General features: G+C 39.2%; 1 protein-coding gene across 1 annotated transcript in view; it reads right to left on the bottom strand.

Annotated features, from left to right (window-relative positions):
• The window catches only part of GRIN3A (glutamate ionotropic receptor NMDA type subunit 3A), a 139,248-nt gene that overhangs the window by 75,042 nt on the left and 43,366 nt on the right, over positions 1 to 20,840 (bottom strand). The window contains exons 2-3 of the mRNA XM_037017707.2: positions 18,877 to 19,481; positions 3,124 to 4,171 (exon numbers count right to left, since the gene is read on the bottom strand). Coding sequence (XP_036873602.2) covers positions 3,124 to 4,171; positions 18,877 to 19,481 — 1,653 coding nt within the window. The remainder of the gene's footprint in view (positions 1 to 3,123; positions 4,172 to 18,876; positions 19,482 to 20,840) is intronic.

Genomic DNA, 20,840 nt, shown 5'->3' with positions numbered 1-20,840 from the left:
TCCTTTGAATGGTACCATCATCTCAGACACTCAGGTCTGCCGCTCTGAAGCTATGACAGTGTCTCTCACACCCAATTAACTGCCAAGTCCTACTGACTTGATCACCACAATCTTTCTTGCATCTTTCTTCTATCAGTGACAATCCCTGTTACTTCAGCTCTGTTCACTGGCTTTCTCTTCTGATCTTTACACACTGCTGTCGAAGCAACCATCCTAAAGGGATACTGTTCCATTGTGCTTTTCCATTGTTCAAAATGTCAGTTGATCTCTATTGTCACATGAAGTTCACTTTTTTTGTCTGAAGTCAAAGATCCTCTGCTACCTCAACTGAATTTTTAGATTAGATCTCCACTCTCCCCTCATGCAACATACTCTTTGGCTGAATTGGACTCCTCTAGATATCCTGACCCTGCTTTATACTTTCCACCTCCAAGTAGCTGATTCTGTTGCTCTGTTTGCAATGTCCATTCCTCCTCCTTTGACATGTATGTCTGATTTCCGAGTGTTCTTCAAAAATATCCCTCATTTTTATCTTGTTAATTAAGCTTTCCCCTGATGGACTAAGTTAAAGGTGATTGTTCTTTCCTCTAACTTTGACCAGTCATTTCATTTGTTTCTAAACTTGGGTGCATTTATAACTTTCTAACTTGTTTTTTCTTTCTCCCCTACTTGACTTATTTACCTCTGAATTTCTCCACATCACTTAGGGTAAAAAAAGGATATAGACCCTCAAAGAATTTTGCATTGGTAGGAGAGAAAAGTGTTCATGTAACTACAATACACTTCAGAATGAATCCTGAGTGACTGAAAGGGTAGGGAATATATTTTGACCATCTCTCTCTGTGGGAGGGTGAGGACATTATGTCATCTGCATAATGCCACATACTTGGATGAATACTGAACAATTCTGTCACCAATATTACTCGCCAAACTCTAGATGTTGAGTATTGCTTAGTCCAATAATCTGGGTGTCTTTATATGAAAAAAAAAGCTATAAATGAGAGACTTTAACATAGAAATAAAACCAGAAAAGAAATACATATTTTGGGGAAGCTTAGTAGAAATTTATCATCCCAAATTGAAAATGTTTTTGTTTTAGGCTTGAACCACTTAATTAAGAACTTACCAGCTGTAACACAAAGTTGACTTTGTCTAGTTCTGCTTTACTTTTCTTATGGGCTGGGTTAGATTTACAAAAAATTCACCTCTTTATTATGCTGGAGTTGGGGATGGAATGATTGTTTCTTCTTCCTTAAAAAAAAGTTTCACTGCTGTGTATGGTTTATCCTCATGATTTTCTTTGTGTTCCCTAACATAATTATCATTTCAGGTTTCTCACACATAACACCCATGACAATTCTGGCAGTCCTTTGATCTGATTAATGAAACTCTAGTCAGTATTGTGTTCACTTTTTTACCTAAGGGAATGGTCTGGAATCTTAACAACAGCAGGCATATATTAGATTGTTTTTTTGTACTGGATTGGATTAAATGGTTTCTACCTAAAGTCTTAGTTTAAACATCATGTTGGCAAGCTTTCTCACAAAAAAAATCTAAGCCTCTATCAAGATGGTGAACCTCTGAGAGATCTATAAATACTGGGGGCAAAGAGTAAACAGAAGCTGCTGATACTAGTGCAGTGCGTGAATGTTGAAACATCACCAAGATTTTGTTTAGGGCGATGCATTTATGCTACAGAACTTATTTGTGTTCACTGAATTCCAGTTCATAACCTAGAGCCCTGAGTTCATTAAGAAGCAATGCAATTCCTTGCCTAGTCAGTGAGCCACTGTTTGTTGAATCTTTTCATGAGGTTCATGAAGGTCACTTACCAGGAGGTTTGCAGTATATGGGTCAAATAGCTCATATTCATTTGTCTGCAGAACAGACCTCATATGCTAATCTAAGCCATTTATGAGAATTCTCTAAAGCTGCCACCAGCCCTCTAGAGCACTCCATCATTTAATAGAACAAATGTCATATTTGTTGATGTTCTGTGAAATTAATTTTAAATGTTTAATAGAAATTTATAGTAAATTGTTCAATACCTTGAGAGCTGGTGTGAAAAGGAGTATTTGGAAAGACATGAGTGTTTCACCATTTGAAATGTTCAGCTTAGCTCAAATTGCTTTAAACACAGTGTGTCCTGGGAATGCCCACTGAATTTCAGCTTTCTCCAGTCTCTTCTAGGTTGGTCCTATGCACGGGAACACGCTTCTGCTCTGCATCTGCATTCTGTTTCCCATCAAGACTGGTGTGCTCCCTTGACCCCTATTCTAATTGCCTTGAGCCTTGACAACACATTCCTCACTGCTCCCACAAGGCTGGACTAGGTTCTCCATACCCCTGTCATCGAAAGGGGTCCTGTTTCAATCCAGAGAGTCTGAAGAATGGCTGTCCTAACTCAAGTATCATCACTGCTTTGCCTGTTTACCTGAACTCCACCCACCTCCTTTCTTCTACCCTTAGGGCCAGATTTCAAGGATATCATAGGCAGCCTAAAATCGATACAATTTTCTTGAATGTCCTTGGACATTATAATGTGACTGTTGGCACCCTCCCTCAACCCAAGGTGGCCAGCTGAACAGCTTTCTTACTCTATAAGGCCACCCTGTTCTTAGCTCATCTGGCCACTTCAGGTAGTTCAGCACTACTCCCACTGAGTGTAGATATCTAGCCTCTGACTTTGGAGCTGATGGTAATATGTCAGTTCTTTCCATTTTACTATTTTTCAATGGGTAAAAAGTTCTTAACTATTTAAAATACAGATCCTACTATTTCCATTAATTCCCAAGAGAAATAATTAATCAGTGTTTGAAGTCTGCTTTGGGTGACAATAATACTTTGTCAGACAGCTAAATAACACAAGCAAAAACTTCACCAACAGATGTTTCTACCAGAAAGACTTTCTTGAAAGAACACCCCCTAAAATCCCTCACTTTTTTTGTTTCACTTCATAAAACAATGACATATTTAGTTCATCCACACAACAGACTTTTAGACTTGATTATAGATGGCTGAGAGGATATTCTTGTGTCACATGAAAGGACACAGACATACGAAAGCATAAAACATTATATATGGAGTTATAATGGACAGTTAAAGAGTAAAAAGAAGTATTACCTTAGGGTCATGTATTCCAGAAAGCTCTTCATAGATCTTCTCACCTACCATGACAGCAGCCAAGTTTGCTGTGTAGGTAGAAAGGCAAAACATACAGAAAATGGCCCAAAGGTTCATCAGAAACCTTCCAGTCCAGCATTTTGGGGGTTTAATGGCTGCTGTTCTACCAAACAGGAGGGCATAGCAGACATTCAAGGCCGAAGAGAAAGAGAAGACTTTACTTCTATTCCGCCCCTTGGGAGTCATGCCAAAGGGGCTCTTCCATTCATACAGAGTGAGGAAGATGGCAGTAATGTGAAGAGCCACGAAAATCCCCAGCCACAGCGTCCAGTGCAGTGGCCACATGAAGGCTCCAATGGGAGCCGCTGTGTCTCGGGTCCTCACTAAGATACCCAGGCTGGTGGAGAAGAAAGGACTGGTGAAATCTACCACCTGGCTCCGTGCAGTATTGATGCTGAAGGAAGTGACTGCCATGTGGGCTGAACCGCTCAGGAGATCGCCCACCAGCCCAGTCCAATGCCCATTTTTCCAGGCTCCGTACTTGCCATCCCCAACAATGTAGAGGTCGAAGTCGAAGCTCATGTCGTCTGCCAGCTTTTCCAACAGGTCGATGCAGTATCCATAGCAGCACTTCTTGAATTTGATGGGCACTGTATCATTACCACTACGGAGGCTGCTAAAAAGACGATCCAACATGGAAGAGTCCTTAGTCACGGGGTCCAGACAGAGCCGGCCAGCGGGGCACAGGCCCTCCTCCTCCACCTCCCGGGCGAAGACAAATGGGTGCTCGATCAGAGTCACCACCCTCAGGTGTAGCTTTCGTGGGTGTTGGAAGTGGGTTTTGTGTCTCTGTGCCTGCTCTGGCCATATTCCATAATCCATGACGATCTCCCCCCGCTGCCAGCTGCCCAGGCGGGTCCACACAGGCTTTCCCATGGGGTTGTGTTGCAGATTCCAGATGAAAAAGTTGTTTTCTGAGCTGATGATAGTGGAACCTTTTACTCTGATGGAACCACTGAGGCCTCTGAAAGTGGTGTTGGCTAGAAACCTGGCAAAGAGGAGTAAAGGTAAAAAGTAAGGAAGAGAAATAAGGCCAAAGGCAGGAAGCAGTTCTCATCTTTGCTTCCCTTTATAAAAAGTCTAATTTTAAAAAGGGCACTACCTCTAATTTCTTTAGGAATTAATCATCTGGGCTCTTTCTAGGAGAGGAGTCCTATTTCACTGAGTGAATGAGGTCTCAGCCTCACGGTCTAACACCTGGGCTAGGTATTGACTCTTGGTCTTACTCCAAATCTTTTTATTCCTAGTTAAGGGGTATGCTTATTATTTTCTGTGATAAAATGTTTATTATATATTCTCACAACTTCCCAAGCTACAGAGGTTCTTAGCATCTTTAACGTGTCTCATTTCTATGGCTTATTATTTTTGATTGCAAGTAAATCAGCTCAATCAATATATTTTTGGTGCAAGGAATGAGCTTGAACAAGTATACAATATCCTTTTTATAATTGCTTAAAAATTGCATTCATAATTCTAGAAAACAGCCGGAATAGTGTTATCAGCGTTTCTCCTTTTAAAGTGAGAACAATCAACACATCCGTCCCCATGAGGCCAGTCAAAGCTGTGTGTTGGATATTAGCCATGGGACAAAGATGATGATACATAGACTTGCAGATCTTAGGGTAGCCTCAGGCTACCCTCCCTCTAAGTCATTAGAGAAAAACAACTGGCTCTGACTCTAGAGACAGCTTCTGCCAGAAGTCGAAGGAAGGAAAATTACCAACTGAATGATATACTGATTCTTAACCCTGTGAATAGGGCACTGTCAGTATATGTTCTGATAGGGACAAGACAGGAAAATGCTTGGTTGCAGCCTCGTTTGGGAAGATAAGACAATAAGAGGTAACACACAGCTTGTGGCGCCTGTGTGCTCTTAATTATGGCCTTGTGTCAGAATAAAAGCCCAGACATCTGTTTTAAAAAAAACCCTCAGATAAACATGTGTTTGAATATTGGTTCAGTCACCTTCTCGCATCTTCCTTGGATATCAATTTACTAAACTCTTAAGCTTGAGTTTCCTCGTCGGCAAAATGGAAAAAAAATAATACTTCCTCCATTACAAGGGTTGGGAATACATGCATATACCACAGCACAATAAAGTATATACCATACCTTTTGACACAGAACCCATGTTTCAGGTATGGTAGCTATTATTTAATGTCATGCAAGTCTTTTCAATAGAGGCTGTCCCCAGGTCACTTTCTCTAGTCTTCTAATAGAACTTTTCTAGTCACAGACACCAAGTACTTCCATTATGACAAATTCATAGAGGCTACTCAAGACACATTTGAAAAAGAAAAGGAACTACACTGAAATGTGGAATGTAACATGGCATGTTTTTTTAAGGCATCAGATGATACAAGTCTGGGTTCTCAGCAAAACACACTCATCCATTGCCTGCCACAAGCATTACTGTACTGGGTAATTTACAAACCCAAATACAAGTAGTATGAAGCTATGCTGCCATGGGAGGGACATAGAAAAATCAGAAAGTATGAAGAATGTACTAATTTTCATTATATATAAATGTAAATCACATTTGAAGATGCTACTATCACTAAATGCAATGAAACTGCTCATTTTGGTAGATTGCGTGTAAGGGTAATTATTCATGTAAGCTCTCCCCAGTGGAGCTCTGCCACTTAAAGTGAATTCTATTTTGCAACAAGTAATGAAATCTCAGTTATCTTCGACTTTAAAACAGTTTTCTGCTTCTTTAGAGAAGTAGGGAACCAAATCATTAAAATATACAGATTAATCAATTGATAATTACTTAGGTACTATAAAGGAAGGGTGACTACAGCTGTGCTTCTGATGAACAACCTCTATTACGTTTGTTAACAGACACACACACACACACACACGCACGCACACACACACACACACACACACACACACTGACAGAGCCTAGTAATAAATATATACTTAAGTTGTCTCAGAAAACAAGTCTTCAGAAATCTTTCAGAGATTATGTAACTCCCTCATTCCAGTAAAACCTATTCCTTGTTATCAATGTAAGATAACATTTGAGATGGCCACAGTGAAGGGACAATGCTGTTATCTCTGAGGCCTTCATTTGTCACAGAAAGGCAAATCAATCAGGGTCTACAAATCTTCAATTTTTCCCAGACAAGAAAATCCAGTGCTCACTTCACCATACAACTTGCATCGAGAAATGAGGTCTCAAAGAATCCCCATTTATGACATATTATTTCTGCTTATATTTTATTTTCAGCTTTACAGAGAGGGTAAAGTGAAATCATCTCATTGATAGCTTTTAGTCACAGTCAACTTCCCTATTTATTCTTTGTAATGTAATAACAATGCACAGCAAAGTTTAAATGCTCACTGTGTTAGTTAAAATATTAAAAGCATGAAATCTTGCTTTCACTTAAAACAAATTTTTACCATGTTCCTTTTATCTTGCCCCAGACTCTTTCTGGGTGGACAAGCAAAAGGAAAATCAGGAATAATTTTATTGGTGAGGCACTGATACACATACCAGCAGGCACTGTTCTTAGCTCTGGAGTTACGGAGATGAAAGACACTCACTGTTCTCAAGGCGCTCACAGCTTAGAGATGGGGAGAGAGAAGTGACCAGGCAATTCTCAACCAGTGCAAAGAATATGGTGAGCGAGATGAACCTGGGTGCCCTGGGGCCAGCAAGCAAGGGCACCTGCACACTGCACTCTGGGGTGGCCAGGGGGGATTCTTAGAGGAGGAGGTGTCAGCCCTGAGTCTTGAAGAAGGAATTACAATCAGCTGGGAAGAGAAGCTGGGCACCGGTGCTGTCAACTGAGGTAGATGCCTGTGCGAAAGCCAGAGACAGAGACATCAGGCTGCACGATAGTAGACAAGCGGTGAGACAGAAGGCTGGAGATGAGGGAGGGGAATGAATTCCAAAGGCCCTGAGGTCACGATGAAGGTAATGGGGAGCTATTGAGGGGATTTTTGACTTGGGGGGGTACATGATCATCAGATTTGATTTTACAAAGTTTTTTTTCCCCCTGCTAGCTCTGTAGGAAATGGATTGGAAGGAGGAGGGGCTGAGAATAACATCTCGTGTGAGAAATAATGCTCCCTCCCTCCTTCACTTCTTTTCTCCCTCTCTGCTTGTTTCATAAGGGGATTCAAGTGGCAAGGGCTAAAGTAAGAGCAAAAGTGGAGAGAAGATGGCTTAATCAAGAGATATATAGTCTTCATAAAGAAAAGTAGTGATTTTAAGGGTCCAAATGCACAGGGTTGCATTTAGTACACAAACCACACTAAGAATATGTGAAACTCAGTTTGATGGAAGGTCGTATAAAAAGACCTGGAGTAGTTAGATGAATATCAGCTCGATGTAGACCCATAGAGTAATGAGGGTATAAAAAAGGAGAAAAGTGCTCTTACATTATTTTAATAGAAAGCTAGAGCCTGGGTCCCTGGGACCAATATGAGCGCCATCCTCCATGCAGATCACACTACTGCTCCAGCCTACACAGGAATTCTAAACAAATCTTCCAGATTCAAGAATATCATGAGGAAAGTAAGGAGGTCCAGTAAGCACCATAATATGATGGGAAAGCAGAGAAGAAAAACAAGAGAAAATAGTACAGGGAAAGCCAATGGCAATTATAGAAGTGTCAAGACTATTTCATGAGATTGGATTTTATTTATAAGAAAAGGGAAGCCATGCAGATTTCTGAGCACAGTAGTGATATAACCAGAGGTCTGTAATAGTAATATTGACCTGTAAACAGGTAAAATGTGTATATAGGAAAGAAGAGACAGTGACCAGGAGACCACTTAGAACAGCACTACAATAGCCTTGTCCTGGTGCGGTAAGGCCCCAGATCTCACTCTACAAGAACCTAGTTTAGCACGGGACCTTACACACAGAGTGTTTAACAGAGCAGTTCAGGCATGTATCTTTTTTAACAGCAAACCTTCCAAGATACCACGGTGCTCAAAAGAATGAAACTCATTAGCTAATTTGCTTTGAGGTAACTTACTACTTTCGCAAAAGCTCCTGCTTATGTCACTAATGAAGAATATGTGTTGATTTGTATAGAGTTGCATAAAATTCACACTTTGCAAATTAGGTAAAAAGTGCTTTTGAGACAGTTCAGTGTCTCAAAAGCCAGATCAGTGTTTAATATATTTAAGATATATTTCAGAGGCCACATTTGTATATGACACTTCAGATACTAATTAAAGGATTCTCTTATTCATTAAAACAAATGAACAAAGATGTTAACAAAACAATACTTAACTCATTCAGTCATTTGTCCATTCAAGATTACTCACTATATGCTAGGCATTGCTCTTGGTGCTGGGGAATTGAACAGTGAACAAAACAGACAAAAATCTATGCAGCTTATATTCTACTGAAGGAGACAGACTAAAAATGGTAAATAGGTAATATGTACATGATGTTAGATAGTGGTACATGCAAAGGAGGAAATATAAAGCAGAGTGGGTAGTGATGGGCGATTAGATTAGAAGCCAAGAAGGGCCTCTCAGGGAAGGTGATACTTGAGCAGAGCCGATGAAGGGGAAGGTGCTGACCAGGGGACCTGGGTCAACGGTGTTTCCTGTATACAGAGCAACAAGCCCAACTTTCTTCAAGTGGGACTGAGGCTGATGGCCGAGGAACATCTTGGGGAGGGAGGGGCATGAGGCTGAAGATAAGGCTGGGGAGAACAGGATTTTGTAGGTCACTGTGAGCACTTTGTTTCTTCTCCACATGAGATGGAATGCTCCTGGTAGGTTTTGAGCAGAGAAATGATATGACTTACATTTAACAGGGTCATCCAAATGCTATGTTGAGAATGACAGGGGCAGAAGCAGGGAAGACCGGTTAGGATAGTGATGGTGGTTTGGACTGAGGTAGTAGCAGTGGAGATGTGAGAATTAGCTGGACCTTGGTACATTTTGAAGCTGAAACGGAAAGGATTTGCTGATGGCTCATATATGGTTGCCAGGAAAAGGAGAGGCAAGGATGGCACCAGAGTTTTTGTGCTGAGCACCCAGAGGGATTGAGTTGTTGTTAGTGGAGATAAAGACAACTGCAGGAGAATCAGGTTTGAGGTGGGTGAGGACTGCAAGCATTTTAGTTTTGCTTACGTTGCTTGAGATACCTTACAGACACCCAAATGGAGATGTCAGGTAGGACAGTAGTTGGAGATGGTCTGGAGTTCAGGAATGAGGTCTGGATTGGAGATACAAATTTGGGAGCCATCACTCTACACGTGGTATTTAAGAAGACCAAATGAGGTCACAATATGAATAGCCACAAATGAGAAGAAGTCCCAAGGACTAAGTCTGGGGATCCCTAACACTTGGAAGCAGTACAACTGAAGAAGAATTAGCAAAGGAAACTAAAAAGTAATTAGAGATGTAAGAGAAAAGCAGGCTGTACTGAGTTCTAAAAGCCAAATACAAGCGATGTTTCAAGGAGGGGGCAGTGATAACTATGTTAAATGCTTCCAAAAGATCAAATAAAGTAAGGACTGAGAACTGATCATTGGCTTTAGAGATGGGAGAGTCATTTCAATTAAGTATTGAAGCCTAAGGGATAATGGGAAGAGTGAAACTGGAGAAAATTCTGTAGAGGCTTATGCTGTAAAGAGGAGGAAAATGAAGCAAAGGTGGAGGGGAAAAACAAGTTAATGTGTGTGTGCATGCACGTGTATAAACATGCATATATGTGATACGGGATGGGAATGATATGCTGATGGGAATGATAAAGTAAAAACAGAACAATTGTTCATGTAGGAGAGAAGTGAGAGAATTCCTGAGGAGAGAGAGAATGCCCTTGAGGGGGGCAGAAGAGATTGTGCTTCAGGGTAAAAGTGGAGGTGGGTCTCTTTGCAATGACGAGAGAGAAGGGTGGACACAAGAAAAGGCAGAGAGACTATAGGGCCCAGAGGCAAGTAGACGGCGAATGGGGACAAGAGAGCCTGTGAAAGTTCTCTTCTGATTACTCTGTTTTAGGGTATGTAAAAAACAGACCTCATTGTCTGCTGAGCTATACTTACTGGAGGAAAATTTTATTGTATAGTTTTCAATATGGGACAGAAGGTATTCTTAAAAGTATAGAAAGCAAGGACTTTCATAAGAAATGTCTCCAATCAGTTCCAACTGGTATGCTTACTGTTTTGCTTTCCCACTTGACTTTTCAGGAGTCAGTTGTAAACAACTATCTGGGCCTGACATTTTAAGAAATAGTAATTCTTTAATCACTTTTTCAATCACTTCTATTAAGCTTTCCGTACCTCTGGGTCGATTTTGGCAAATAGTATTTCTTTGGGAATTTGTTGCTATAGAAACCACATACAATATCATTTATACTAATCTGAGGATTTCTCCTCAATTAATTTTGTTTTGTTTTGTTAATTCCTTCTTTCGATATCTACTCCTACCTCTCTCCTAGGTTTTTTGGATGAGGACATATTCGTGTCCATGCACTTTTTTTTAATAATAGAATGTTAACCACAGGGTTTATCTTAACTGACCTGATTAATTATTCATGCACTGATTTTACTTTTTTAAACTTGCTCTAAAATATACTAAAGTTAAATAAAAATGTCCCACTACAAATAATGTCATGTTCTTAAATGATTTTTTTTAACCTATTGCTCCCTGATTTTTCTTCTATCTTATTCAAGCATGTAGAGTTTAAATAGTATTGTGTTTTTATACTTACTATAAATCTGCATCTTTTCTTGCTTTTAAACTGGTTCGGTAATGACCCATTGTTTCCAGTCTTCATTCTGGTGATGACATATGAATCTACTTTTGTATTGTTTAAATGCATCGTCCTCATGGATCTTCTTCCATGTCCAGCTGTTTATAGGTCATATTTCTACATTATTTCTACTTTGATCTTTTTCTCACTCACTAACTTAGCTCTATATATCTATTTCTCTTATTTGCTTATTTCTCTTAAAATTGCCCATTTTTCTAGCCTTTTTCCCCTACTGTTGCCTTCCATTAATCGTATCTGTACATGGGAATATCTATTTTGCTCTGTAATGCCTTAAAATTAATGTTTCCCTTTGGGAACTTTCTTTGTATTATTAAAAAAAAATCTGTATCCTCATTCTCTTCTGTCTTGAAAAATGAGCTGAATTTCTTTTCCCATGATCATCTCATCGTATTTAATATGTTCCCCTTGAGGAATGAGAGATTTCTTCAACCTCCATAAAGCTCTGTGAAAGATTTTAGCCTGTGAGAACTTAATTTCAATTTTTTGGCATTGCCTAATTAGAAATCTTCAGCTATGTTACTGCTAGTGACTTTCTCTCAACTCCCTTCCTGCCAGCACCGCCTAATTCCTTTCAGGCTTACTTGCTCTTATGCACCGAATCTAAATATTTATTTCTTAGTCACTCTTAATTTAGCTCTAGATCTATCGACTGTAGCAGAAAAGCTCAATAAAACCCTGTTAGTATGAGACAAAGGGATATTCATTAAGTGTTCTCTTCTCCTTTTGCTGGGAGAAGGAGAGTTTGGACAAGATCCATTGTTGTTCAGAAATCTCATCTTCTCTTCCTGTGATTCATGTCTACAATCATGTAACGAGACTTCCAATCAAAACCTCACACCCTCCAAAATCTTAGGCCTTTGCATTTATCACAAGCTCATGCTTACATAGGCTTTTTTTCTGCTCTGTACACTGAAGAGCCCCAAACTATTCTCTGTTTGGATAGTCCTATGTCTTTCAGAAAACATACTCAGTTCTGAACTTTCACAACCTCTACAGATCTCCAGTTGTTGAAATTATAAACCATTTATATTTGGTTTTTAATCCGTGTGTGATTCTTCTTAATTTTTCAAAACTTTTCCTAATCCCTCTTATTCCCTAAATTATTCTCATTTTGTGCCTCTTCCTCAGGATGTAGATTATTTCCCTTCCTCCACTATTCTTACAGGTTCTGGCATGTAGGCTAATCTACGGTTATCTCATTATTCCTTTATTGTTCTTTCACTTATTTTGTTTTTCTGAGTTTCCTGTTCTCTTTCTTGTTCCTCCTTTTGGTGGACTTTGTACAAAGGAATTGCCAATACTCTGTCCTGTTAAGAAGAGCTCTTGTCTTGAATCAGCTCTTGCCCATTCCTAGTTAATTTAATTCCTTTCTGTTATACTTTTGGCCCCCACTCACTATCCTCTGAAGTCTGTCATCTGTTTACCTCCCTTTATTTTTTTCGTAGTCCTGGAGAAGCTCTGTCTATCTGCACAGCCAGTTGTTAGAAGTCCAGCTTTCACTCTGTGGCCTCTTTCCCTGGAGCCTCCTTCCCTTTTGAATTTGCCATTGTAGCCACAGAGCTTACCACATGGTTCAGTTCTGCCAGGAGACATTGCTTTGATTGTGTTCCCCATACACAGGAGAGCTCTCCATATCAAACAGTAAGTGGAGATGATTTTTTGAGCTCCATGTAAACTGACTCCTTACCTGTCCTCTCTAATCCTCCTTAGTAATCCTCAAATGCAACTGTTTGGCTCCATCTTTGACTTTCTAGACCATAAATCTGTGAAAGCATGGATTTTGACATTCTCCACATGTAACTGGGTCACATTTTAATATACATTTCTGGGCTGTGTTACTATTGGTGTGCGAGGGAGCCCCTATATCAAGAAATCGGACACATGAATACAGTCTCTCTTCTCCCACTTTCATGCGGCATGATGGGCACCCTGGCACATTTTTCTTCCTGTGTTTCCCTCCCGCACTGTAGTTGGATCTGTTCTGTACTCTCGGGTTGTTTTTCTTTCTCTCTGCTCTTCGGTGTGAACCCTGACTCTTCTCCACAATTATGGTTTGTTCCCACCCCCTGAACTTCTTGTTGCTTTGTGTGACTCCTCACCTTAATTCATTCATCTCTCTGCAGCTGTTTCCAGCACTAGTCCAGGAGCTCATATCCCTTCCCATTTTGCTTAGCACAGCCCTGGCAATGAGACATTTTGCAGTATTTACCAGTTAAGCATCCACCTAAAGAGTTATAGGGTCTGGAGATTGAAATGGCCCAAGAGACAGAGCTAGAATTCAGAGTAGAGCTGCAGTATTGCCCTCTATATCTTCATACCTTTTATTTTTGACATATTTCCAAATTTTATAGTAGATGTATACAAAGTAAAAAAAGCTCAACAAAGAACACAATTTCCTTTCAGGCAAATAAAAGCTTGGAAGCTCTCCTGATTTGGAAAATTTCCACAGTTTAATACATGCTGGATGCTTGGTTAAGCAAATTTGAGCTGTATTAACCAAAACAGGGTCCTAAGGGAATACACATTTTCCAGTGTTCCTTACTGTGCCCACGAAGCAGTGAAAACTTCAGATTCAGATCGTGGCATGATTTAAGTAACAGAGAGGTGGGGTCAAGTTCAAAGAATTTCAGTCAAATTAGTCTAGTGGCAGGACTTCCTAACAGACACATCTGGAAACAGAGGCCTTATATGTCGGTCCCTAAGGTTCATGACACCAATGCCTGTGTTTTCTGAAAGCACTGATTGCAGAGAAAGCTACCCTAGGATTAGTGGAGGACACACAAGGTCACCCTACCACCATGGGTTCTTCTTGCAGAGCCCAGGAACCAGTGTCACCAGCATCCAGCCCCCGGCTTCCAGGTTCAGTGCAACTGCATTTCTTTCATACATGATGAAACACACAGGCTCACTGGTTTGGCTCAGTTGAAGTCCTTAGGTCAAAAACGCTTGTATCTGGGTAATCATGCCTCCTAACTTATATATTTTTTGGCTTAAAGAAAATGCATTACAAAGTAATGGGATCCCAGTTAAGGAAGGTTTATATTAATTCTGAAAGAGCCTGGAATTTGATTCAGGTGAACTGGTTTAAATCTTCCTCTATAAAATATTAGTTGAATGACCTTAGGCATGCCACTTAACTTTTCAAGGAAGGAATCTTCATATTAGTTAAGAAAATTAAAATTTCCAGAGGTTAAATAACTTTGCCAGGGTCATAATGCCATCTAAGTCATTGCAAAGGTGGACATGCTACCCAAAATTAGAATTACATCATGAAGCTTCAAGTTCTTCTGGAACTCCTCTAATATCCAGGAAGGTAATGTAATGGGGACAGGACCATCATCAATGCACACCTTGCATGTTTTGAATGGACATTTGTTTTAATTTTTTTTTTCTGAAGCTTCCTAGTGCTTCACAATACCTGGCACATTATAGGTTCTGAATAACATGTGCAGAACAAATAAATAAAGCAACACTTACTGTTATTGATAGGCTAGTGAGTCTTGGCACTGCTTGACCATGTGAGCATGAAGATGAACATACCTTGGAAGGGAAGGAGCCTCTAGCCTGATGGGCCATTCTTCAGGGACAACTGAGAGGGAGGCTGAACAATACCAACTAATACCAGAGGGAAAACCACTATTAGGAGGGCTGCTGTCCCAATGAAGAATGACCCAACAACTAGGTCAAAGAAAATGACTAAAACGTATGAATAATTAGAGGAACATAACCTTTCATGGTGGGAGAACAGAAGAGGGTCAGAAGCCTCCTGAGAGAAGGGCCTCTGTCTTCTATTCTTTACGTCTCCAGCATCAGCCAAGGGCCTCACCTAATATTAGTAAGCTCCACAAATGTTTGTGAATGAATAAATGAATTCATCACTGTCTGCTTGAAACAGAACTGAACTGCAGAAGCTCCTCAAATAAGCAAGGCAGATTCCCAAAGACTGCTAAGAAGCTAGAATAATTCTCAGGACTATGATGAATTAGCCAAAGGGTTGGAACTTCTTAGCCAAGGGGAACGAAGTATCTATCAGTGTCTAGGCATTTGGAATTCTTCAAAAAAGGAAAACTGCCTGTGATCAGGCTATGAGAACCCAGGAGCTCTTCTCCAGGTGCAATAGATTCATCAGCATTGGGCCTTCAGAGAAGCACATGCAAATCTTAGCCCTAGGAACAGCAGGCAAGTCCCCAAAGTCCCTATCGCTTTCACCAGTCTTTGTTTAAATTACAGTAAGGGAGCAAATGCAAGCAAGACTAAAACCAATTTTTAAAAATAATAACAATTTTTATATCCTAATGGTTTTTCAAAATTACTTTTAAAAATTAATTCGATTTTAAAAATTACTTTTTTTAAAAAAGAGACCCTAATGCTATATTACTTTATTGGGTTAATTTGTTACAGCATTATGATCTTACAAATACGTCATGGCTGATGTTCTGCCATTCCAGTGACATGCAGTATGCATACAAAATGCAAATGAATTAGCTTGGCATAAAAGCCCTTTGTGGTATGCTATCAAATTAACTACTCTTCCAGAATCATGTCGAATCCTCTTCACATGCAATGTGTGCTCCAATCACACTAACTTTCTTTTTCAGGTCTTGGTGAATTTGCAGATGCCATTTCTTGTGCCAGTGAATTTGCTCCAAACCAGAAAACTCTCATTCCTTTATCAAGATCCAGTTCCAGTGTTTCTCCCTCATCACCAAGTCTCTGAAAAGAGTCCATTATTTCCTCCTCTGTGTACATGAACATATCTCTCTTTTTAAGAATCACCTATCCTTTTTCAAATAGCCATTTACTTACTTTTCAACTTCAGGAGCTAGGCTGTCATCCAAACGTGTATATATGAAGTTATTACCAGATGATATATCAGATATCATTGCTTCAGATAACTTACATTTAATAAAACAACTTGCAAATAAATTCTTAAAGATCATGCTATGAACTTGGCTCCAAAGTGATTTTGTCTATATTTAATTATGATGGATGTTTGCTCTGGTGTGCAGGGACCCAGGAAGAATAAAATCCCTTATGCCTTAAATTATGTTCATGCAGACTGCCATGAGAAATGATTTTTCTAGTCTAAAAGCCTATGCAGAAAAAAAACATGTTTTTGGTGATTCCATTAGCATTTTAAAATGTTAACAATTCCGTCAGCTCAAACTGAAAATGACTGTGTGAGAAATCAAAGCTTGCGTAACTGACACTGGCTATTCATGGCTCATTATGCTCATGACTCATTATTCAGTCAGGAAGTGGGGTCAGTCTCACAAAATTTAGGAACGATTAGGAAAATTACTATATGCAGATGTGACTTGTGGACTGAGAATATAACAAACTTTCTAAAGGATTGTGTTCGACAAAATAAATAAGAAAGATGAAAAATCCACAGATGTTTTATGGCTGTAGGCAGCTTTTCAGTTATTCATTATAAAGACTCCTTCCAGGGTTTTACCCACTTCCCTTGACCCTTTCCTGAACACTTTGAAACTTTCTTTTTTGACTGTATTCCTCAGGGAGTTTAAGAAGTCCTAGGCCTATTTCCTGAAGCTCTTTGAGTTCATTCTCAGACACATCTACGGAGATGGAAATATTATCACTGACCCTTATACATTGTGAAGTGTCACTGGGCACCAAATTTCACAGTCTTCTGTTACAACTTTCAAGCTTTATGGAATTAACATGTGGAAACAGTCAAAAAGGCAAAAGTTATCTACTAACCTAGAACGGATAGTAAATATCTAGGTAAGTTTAAAAAACTATGCTTTAAAAATTTAAATGAAATTTTATGTATCTGTCAAGCCCCCATTTTTCTTCTATAGTAACAGATGATGTACAATGTAAATATAAAATGAAATTTTCTTTTCTTTTATTTCAATTTCAGTAAGTATCTATTAAGTGGCTGCTATATGCTAGGTGTTAAACTAGGCTGAATAATGGTTTCTCTACTTCATAGAATTTATATTTTAGCTCAGGTGTCAGACACATAGACAAATGATGTTGATGGAATGGGATAAGTACCATCATATAATTTCATGTACAAAATGTCATGGAATCCTTGTGAAAGAGGTTATATCACTTTAATATAAGGTAAATCTTGAGGAGCCAGAAATATCAGTTTGATCTTGATAAAAATCAACCCCTAGGATATATACAACCCAAGTCAACAAATATTCCTCTTTGTTGTTTCTAAACATTTTTAGGATCCAAACAGAATCATTTTTCTTGTTTTCCATTTTACTTGGGACAGAAATATGATAAATAATGTAATGTAGTTTTCACAGGGTGTTTTTTACTATCTGCTGTTTATAGCTGTCCTTCCAGAATAATAACTACAGAATTACAAATAAAGGCTTTGTCTCTGTTTTTGTTAGGAAGGAGAATTTTCTTATCCCAGATAAAATTCTGAGCCTCAACTGTATGCTAGTTAAAAAACAGTAGATTAAACCTTCATAGCAGCTGTAAAATAAAAAATGCAGATTTTAATCTTGCATTTCAAATCAATATGGTTAAAATTGAAAGTCCAGATAATGATAAAACATTTAATTTTACCATTAATAGAGTCCTAAAAAGTGAATTCTGAATTATTTCATTAGCAACATTCCTTAAGGAGTGCATAGTCTAGGCATAAACTCTGCCATATATGTGACATTTAACATGTTGCCTTGCACATAGTAGATGCTCAATCCATACATGTAAAGTTAAATGCAAAATGCTTAGGATCTCCTGAACTTTCATCAAGTATTCATGTCTTTTTAAAATTTAAGATACTATTAGATTGCTATGCATTCCTCAAAACAGTCAGAGCCCCTGTTCCAAGTAGGCTTTCTAAAAATACAGCCAGCCTAAGCTAAGCCTTCACCTCTGAAACAGCCATGATTCTCTGATTTAGCCTTTCTGATCATAGGGGGTCCTTTTCAGAAAAAAAATGTAGGTCCCTATAAAATATCCTTTAAGGATATTCCCCTTTTCTCAGTGATCATGAAAACCATCTCTGGGCAATTCTTTAATTTAAATGGGCTTTCTCATTCTAGCTTCCTAACCAGATTGATGAACTGGAGAAAAAAGGCACTTAATTTAAATATACCTATATAAATATACTAAGTATAGCATATAAGTATATACTATTATACGTAAATATAAAATATAAATATAAAATACTTTTGTGGAACTCTTCATTCCACCTGTGTATCTATGCCTGTATGATCTATCTATCACAATATGACTCCATGGAAAGTAGATCCATAAATGGACTTAGGACACAGAAAACTAGACTCAAAGAAATTAAGCAACTTGACTAAGTTACACAAGTAGTAAGTAGCAGAGCTAAAAAAATTCAAGCTCAGAGTCTGGCTCCAAGGTCTATGTCTTTAAACCACTACTCTATACTATCTTAAGCATCAAGACCTGAGAGGAGAGAGAAAGGTGCATTTCCTGTGACTGGTTTTTTCTCTGCATAGGTTTAGAGAGATTTGTCCGTGTCTGTTGATAATGGAAAGTGTGGGAAGGGATAGAAACGTTTGCTGTGCACCTACTATGAGCTGAGCATAGTGTTAGGTACTTTTCATATATGATTTCAGGGTTTCTTAATTATAATATATAAAATCATTCAATATTATCCCAGCTTACTAATTAGAACACTGAGGGTAGAGTTTTCACATAACTTGCCAAGGGCGCACAGTGAGGGACTAAGCCAGGGTTTAAAAGCAGGACTGAGAGCTCCCCACCATACCCTATGGTGCATATGAGTCTGTAGATTGAATTCCAAGTGACAGATCATGAAATACTAGCCTTATGTAACCAGAAAGCCTCTCAGAAATATTATTAGAGTTTAAAACTACTCAGAGTCAAGATTTCTGCAAAGGAGACACATAGGAAAGTTTTACTTCTTATCAAAGCCCAATCAATGGGGATGTAACGCACGCCTTGCAACCTACCTTGATAAATATTGTCCTGAAGTAAGATTTGCAGCTTCCACATCCATGCAATTCATTGTGCTCGGAATGAGAGCAAGTTCTGGCTGGATCATGGTGGCGGTGGCTACAGCTCTTGCGACCAGTTCCATGGCATCTTGAACGTAGTACTCAAAGACAGACTGTGTTGTTTTTCCATGAGCAATGAGCCCTAAGGGCAGACCTTCTGTCCTCAGTTCCTCAACATTCTGGGAATCCCCCAGCACCCAACGAAGCTCAGCAGGAGTTACCCCAAACTGGGTAGTAATTTCAAAAATCCTCCGGATACTTTCCATGTCACAGCCAAACATCACCACTGTAGGAGCACTGTTCCTGACGCTCTCCAGCTGGACGTGCAGGGAGGCCAGGAGGTCCTCGGCTGGGGAAAGGTCGGCAGTGATATTGATGACAGACGTGAGGTGGAACTTTGAATTATTCTGCGTAAGGAGGAGGAAATCGGTGATGTTCCAATCTTCTTGGCACAGCAACAAGCTAAAATTGTACCAGCTGTTCATGGTCAGGATTGAGACCGTGACATCAGCATCAGAACTTAATGAATTTTCTAAACTCAGCTGTAGGTGAAGGGGATTCTGTATTTAAAGACATGAAAAGAAGAATTAGAAAGCATTGGCTAAGGACAATAAAATAGGGTACTTTTGCTTTCTTACGAGGCTTAACCCCTGTGATATTCAAATGCCTCTGGGATAAAATTCCCTAATTTAGAAACATGCTTCCTGTCTAATGAAATTACTGATTCCTTGCAACTAATTTCCTTATAATTTGCTAAAAGTACCAGAGGGCAGATGATTTTTGGTGTGAATGTCAGAGCGACACACCATACATTTGGTCTTAAATTTCACTAGGCTGTCTACTTCCTTACAGACAGTCCCCTTCATGCATCTTGCTTCTAACTATCACTGTTACTAACTCGAGTGTTAGATTTTCCTCTCAGGTGAAATAACGGAAAGAAATAACTTTGCTTTCCTTTGAAACTAATAGCAGAGAAATCTTAAAACAGTGCAGGGTGGTGTGGAAAATGGATGCACCTTAGTTTCCTAAACTTCCAGCCCAGTGAGGAAGGCACTTCTGATATATGTGCTATGGTCTGAATGTGTTCCCCCAAAATTCATATACTGAAATTCTAATGCTCAATGTGATGGTAGGGTCTTTGAGTAGTAATTAAGTCATGAGGGCAGAACCCTCATGAATGAGACTAATGCCCAAGAGGTTTGAGAGGGCTCCCTCACTCCCTCCACTAGGTGAGGACACAGGGAGAAGTCGGCGGCCAGCGGCCCAGGAGAGGGCCTTCTCCCAGTTATACTGGCACCTTGATCTCAGACTTCCAACTTCTGGAACCGTGAGAAATAAATTTCATCGTTTACAAACCACCCAGTCTGTGGTATTTTGTTAAAGCAGCCCAGATGGATTAAGACATATGGGATAATTAGCAATATATACATCAAGATAAAGTATGTAGTTCTATGCTGAAGGCTTGATTACATTTCTGTATTTACTAAGAATGGATTTTTGCCATGAAATGTGAAATGTGTACCACTTGAATACATTTATGTAAGTTCCGTCACAATTTCATCTACTTATGGAATTCATCAAATTAATGAAGGACGAGTACTTTATTTGAAAGTCACAAGTTATTCATCATATAGGTGAATTAGAAATAGTCCTCCAATGAATATATTTGTTCTTGTTCTCCCCAGGAGCACACATTTAATATTAGCATCCTGAGAATGTTCAGCATAATAACTTTTACATGGTAGACACACAATAAATACTGGCTGAATTGAACTCTGTTCTCATTGGGAACTGTTAGACTATTGGACCATTTTTGAGAACTTGCCAAACATTCAGGTCAGTAATATAGGTAGGAAATGAAGATGGCTTTCTCAAAGTTTCAAGCCCTGTACAAAAGTAAGAAATGTAACCTCTCCTCA

The sequence above is a fragment of the Manis javanica genome, chromosome 2, assembly GCF_040802235.1.
Source record: "Manis javanica isolate MJ-LG chromosome 2, MJ_LKY, whole genome shotgun sequence".
Classification (NCBI taxonomy): domain Eukaryota; kingdom Metazoa; phylum Chordata; class Mammalia; order Pholidota; family Manidae; genus Manis; species Manis javanica.
This window is presented reverse-complemented; position numbering and strand designations above follow the sequence as displayed.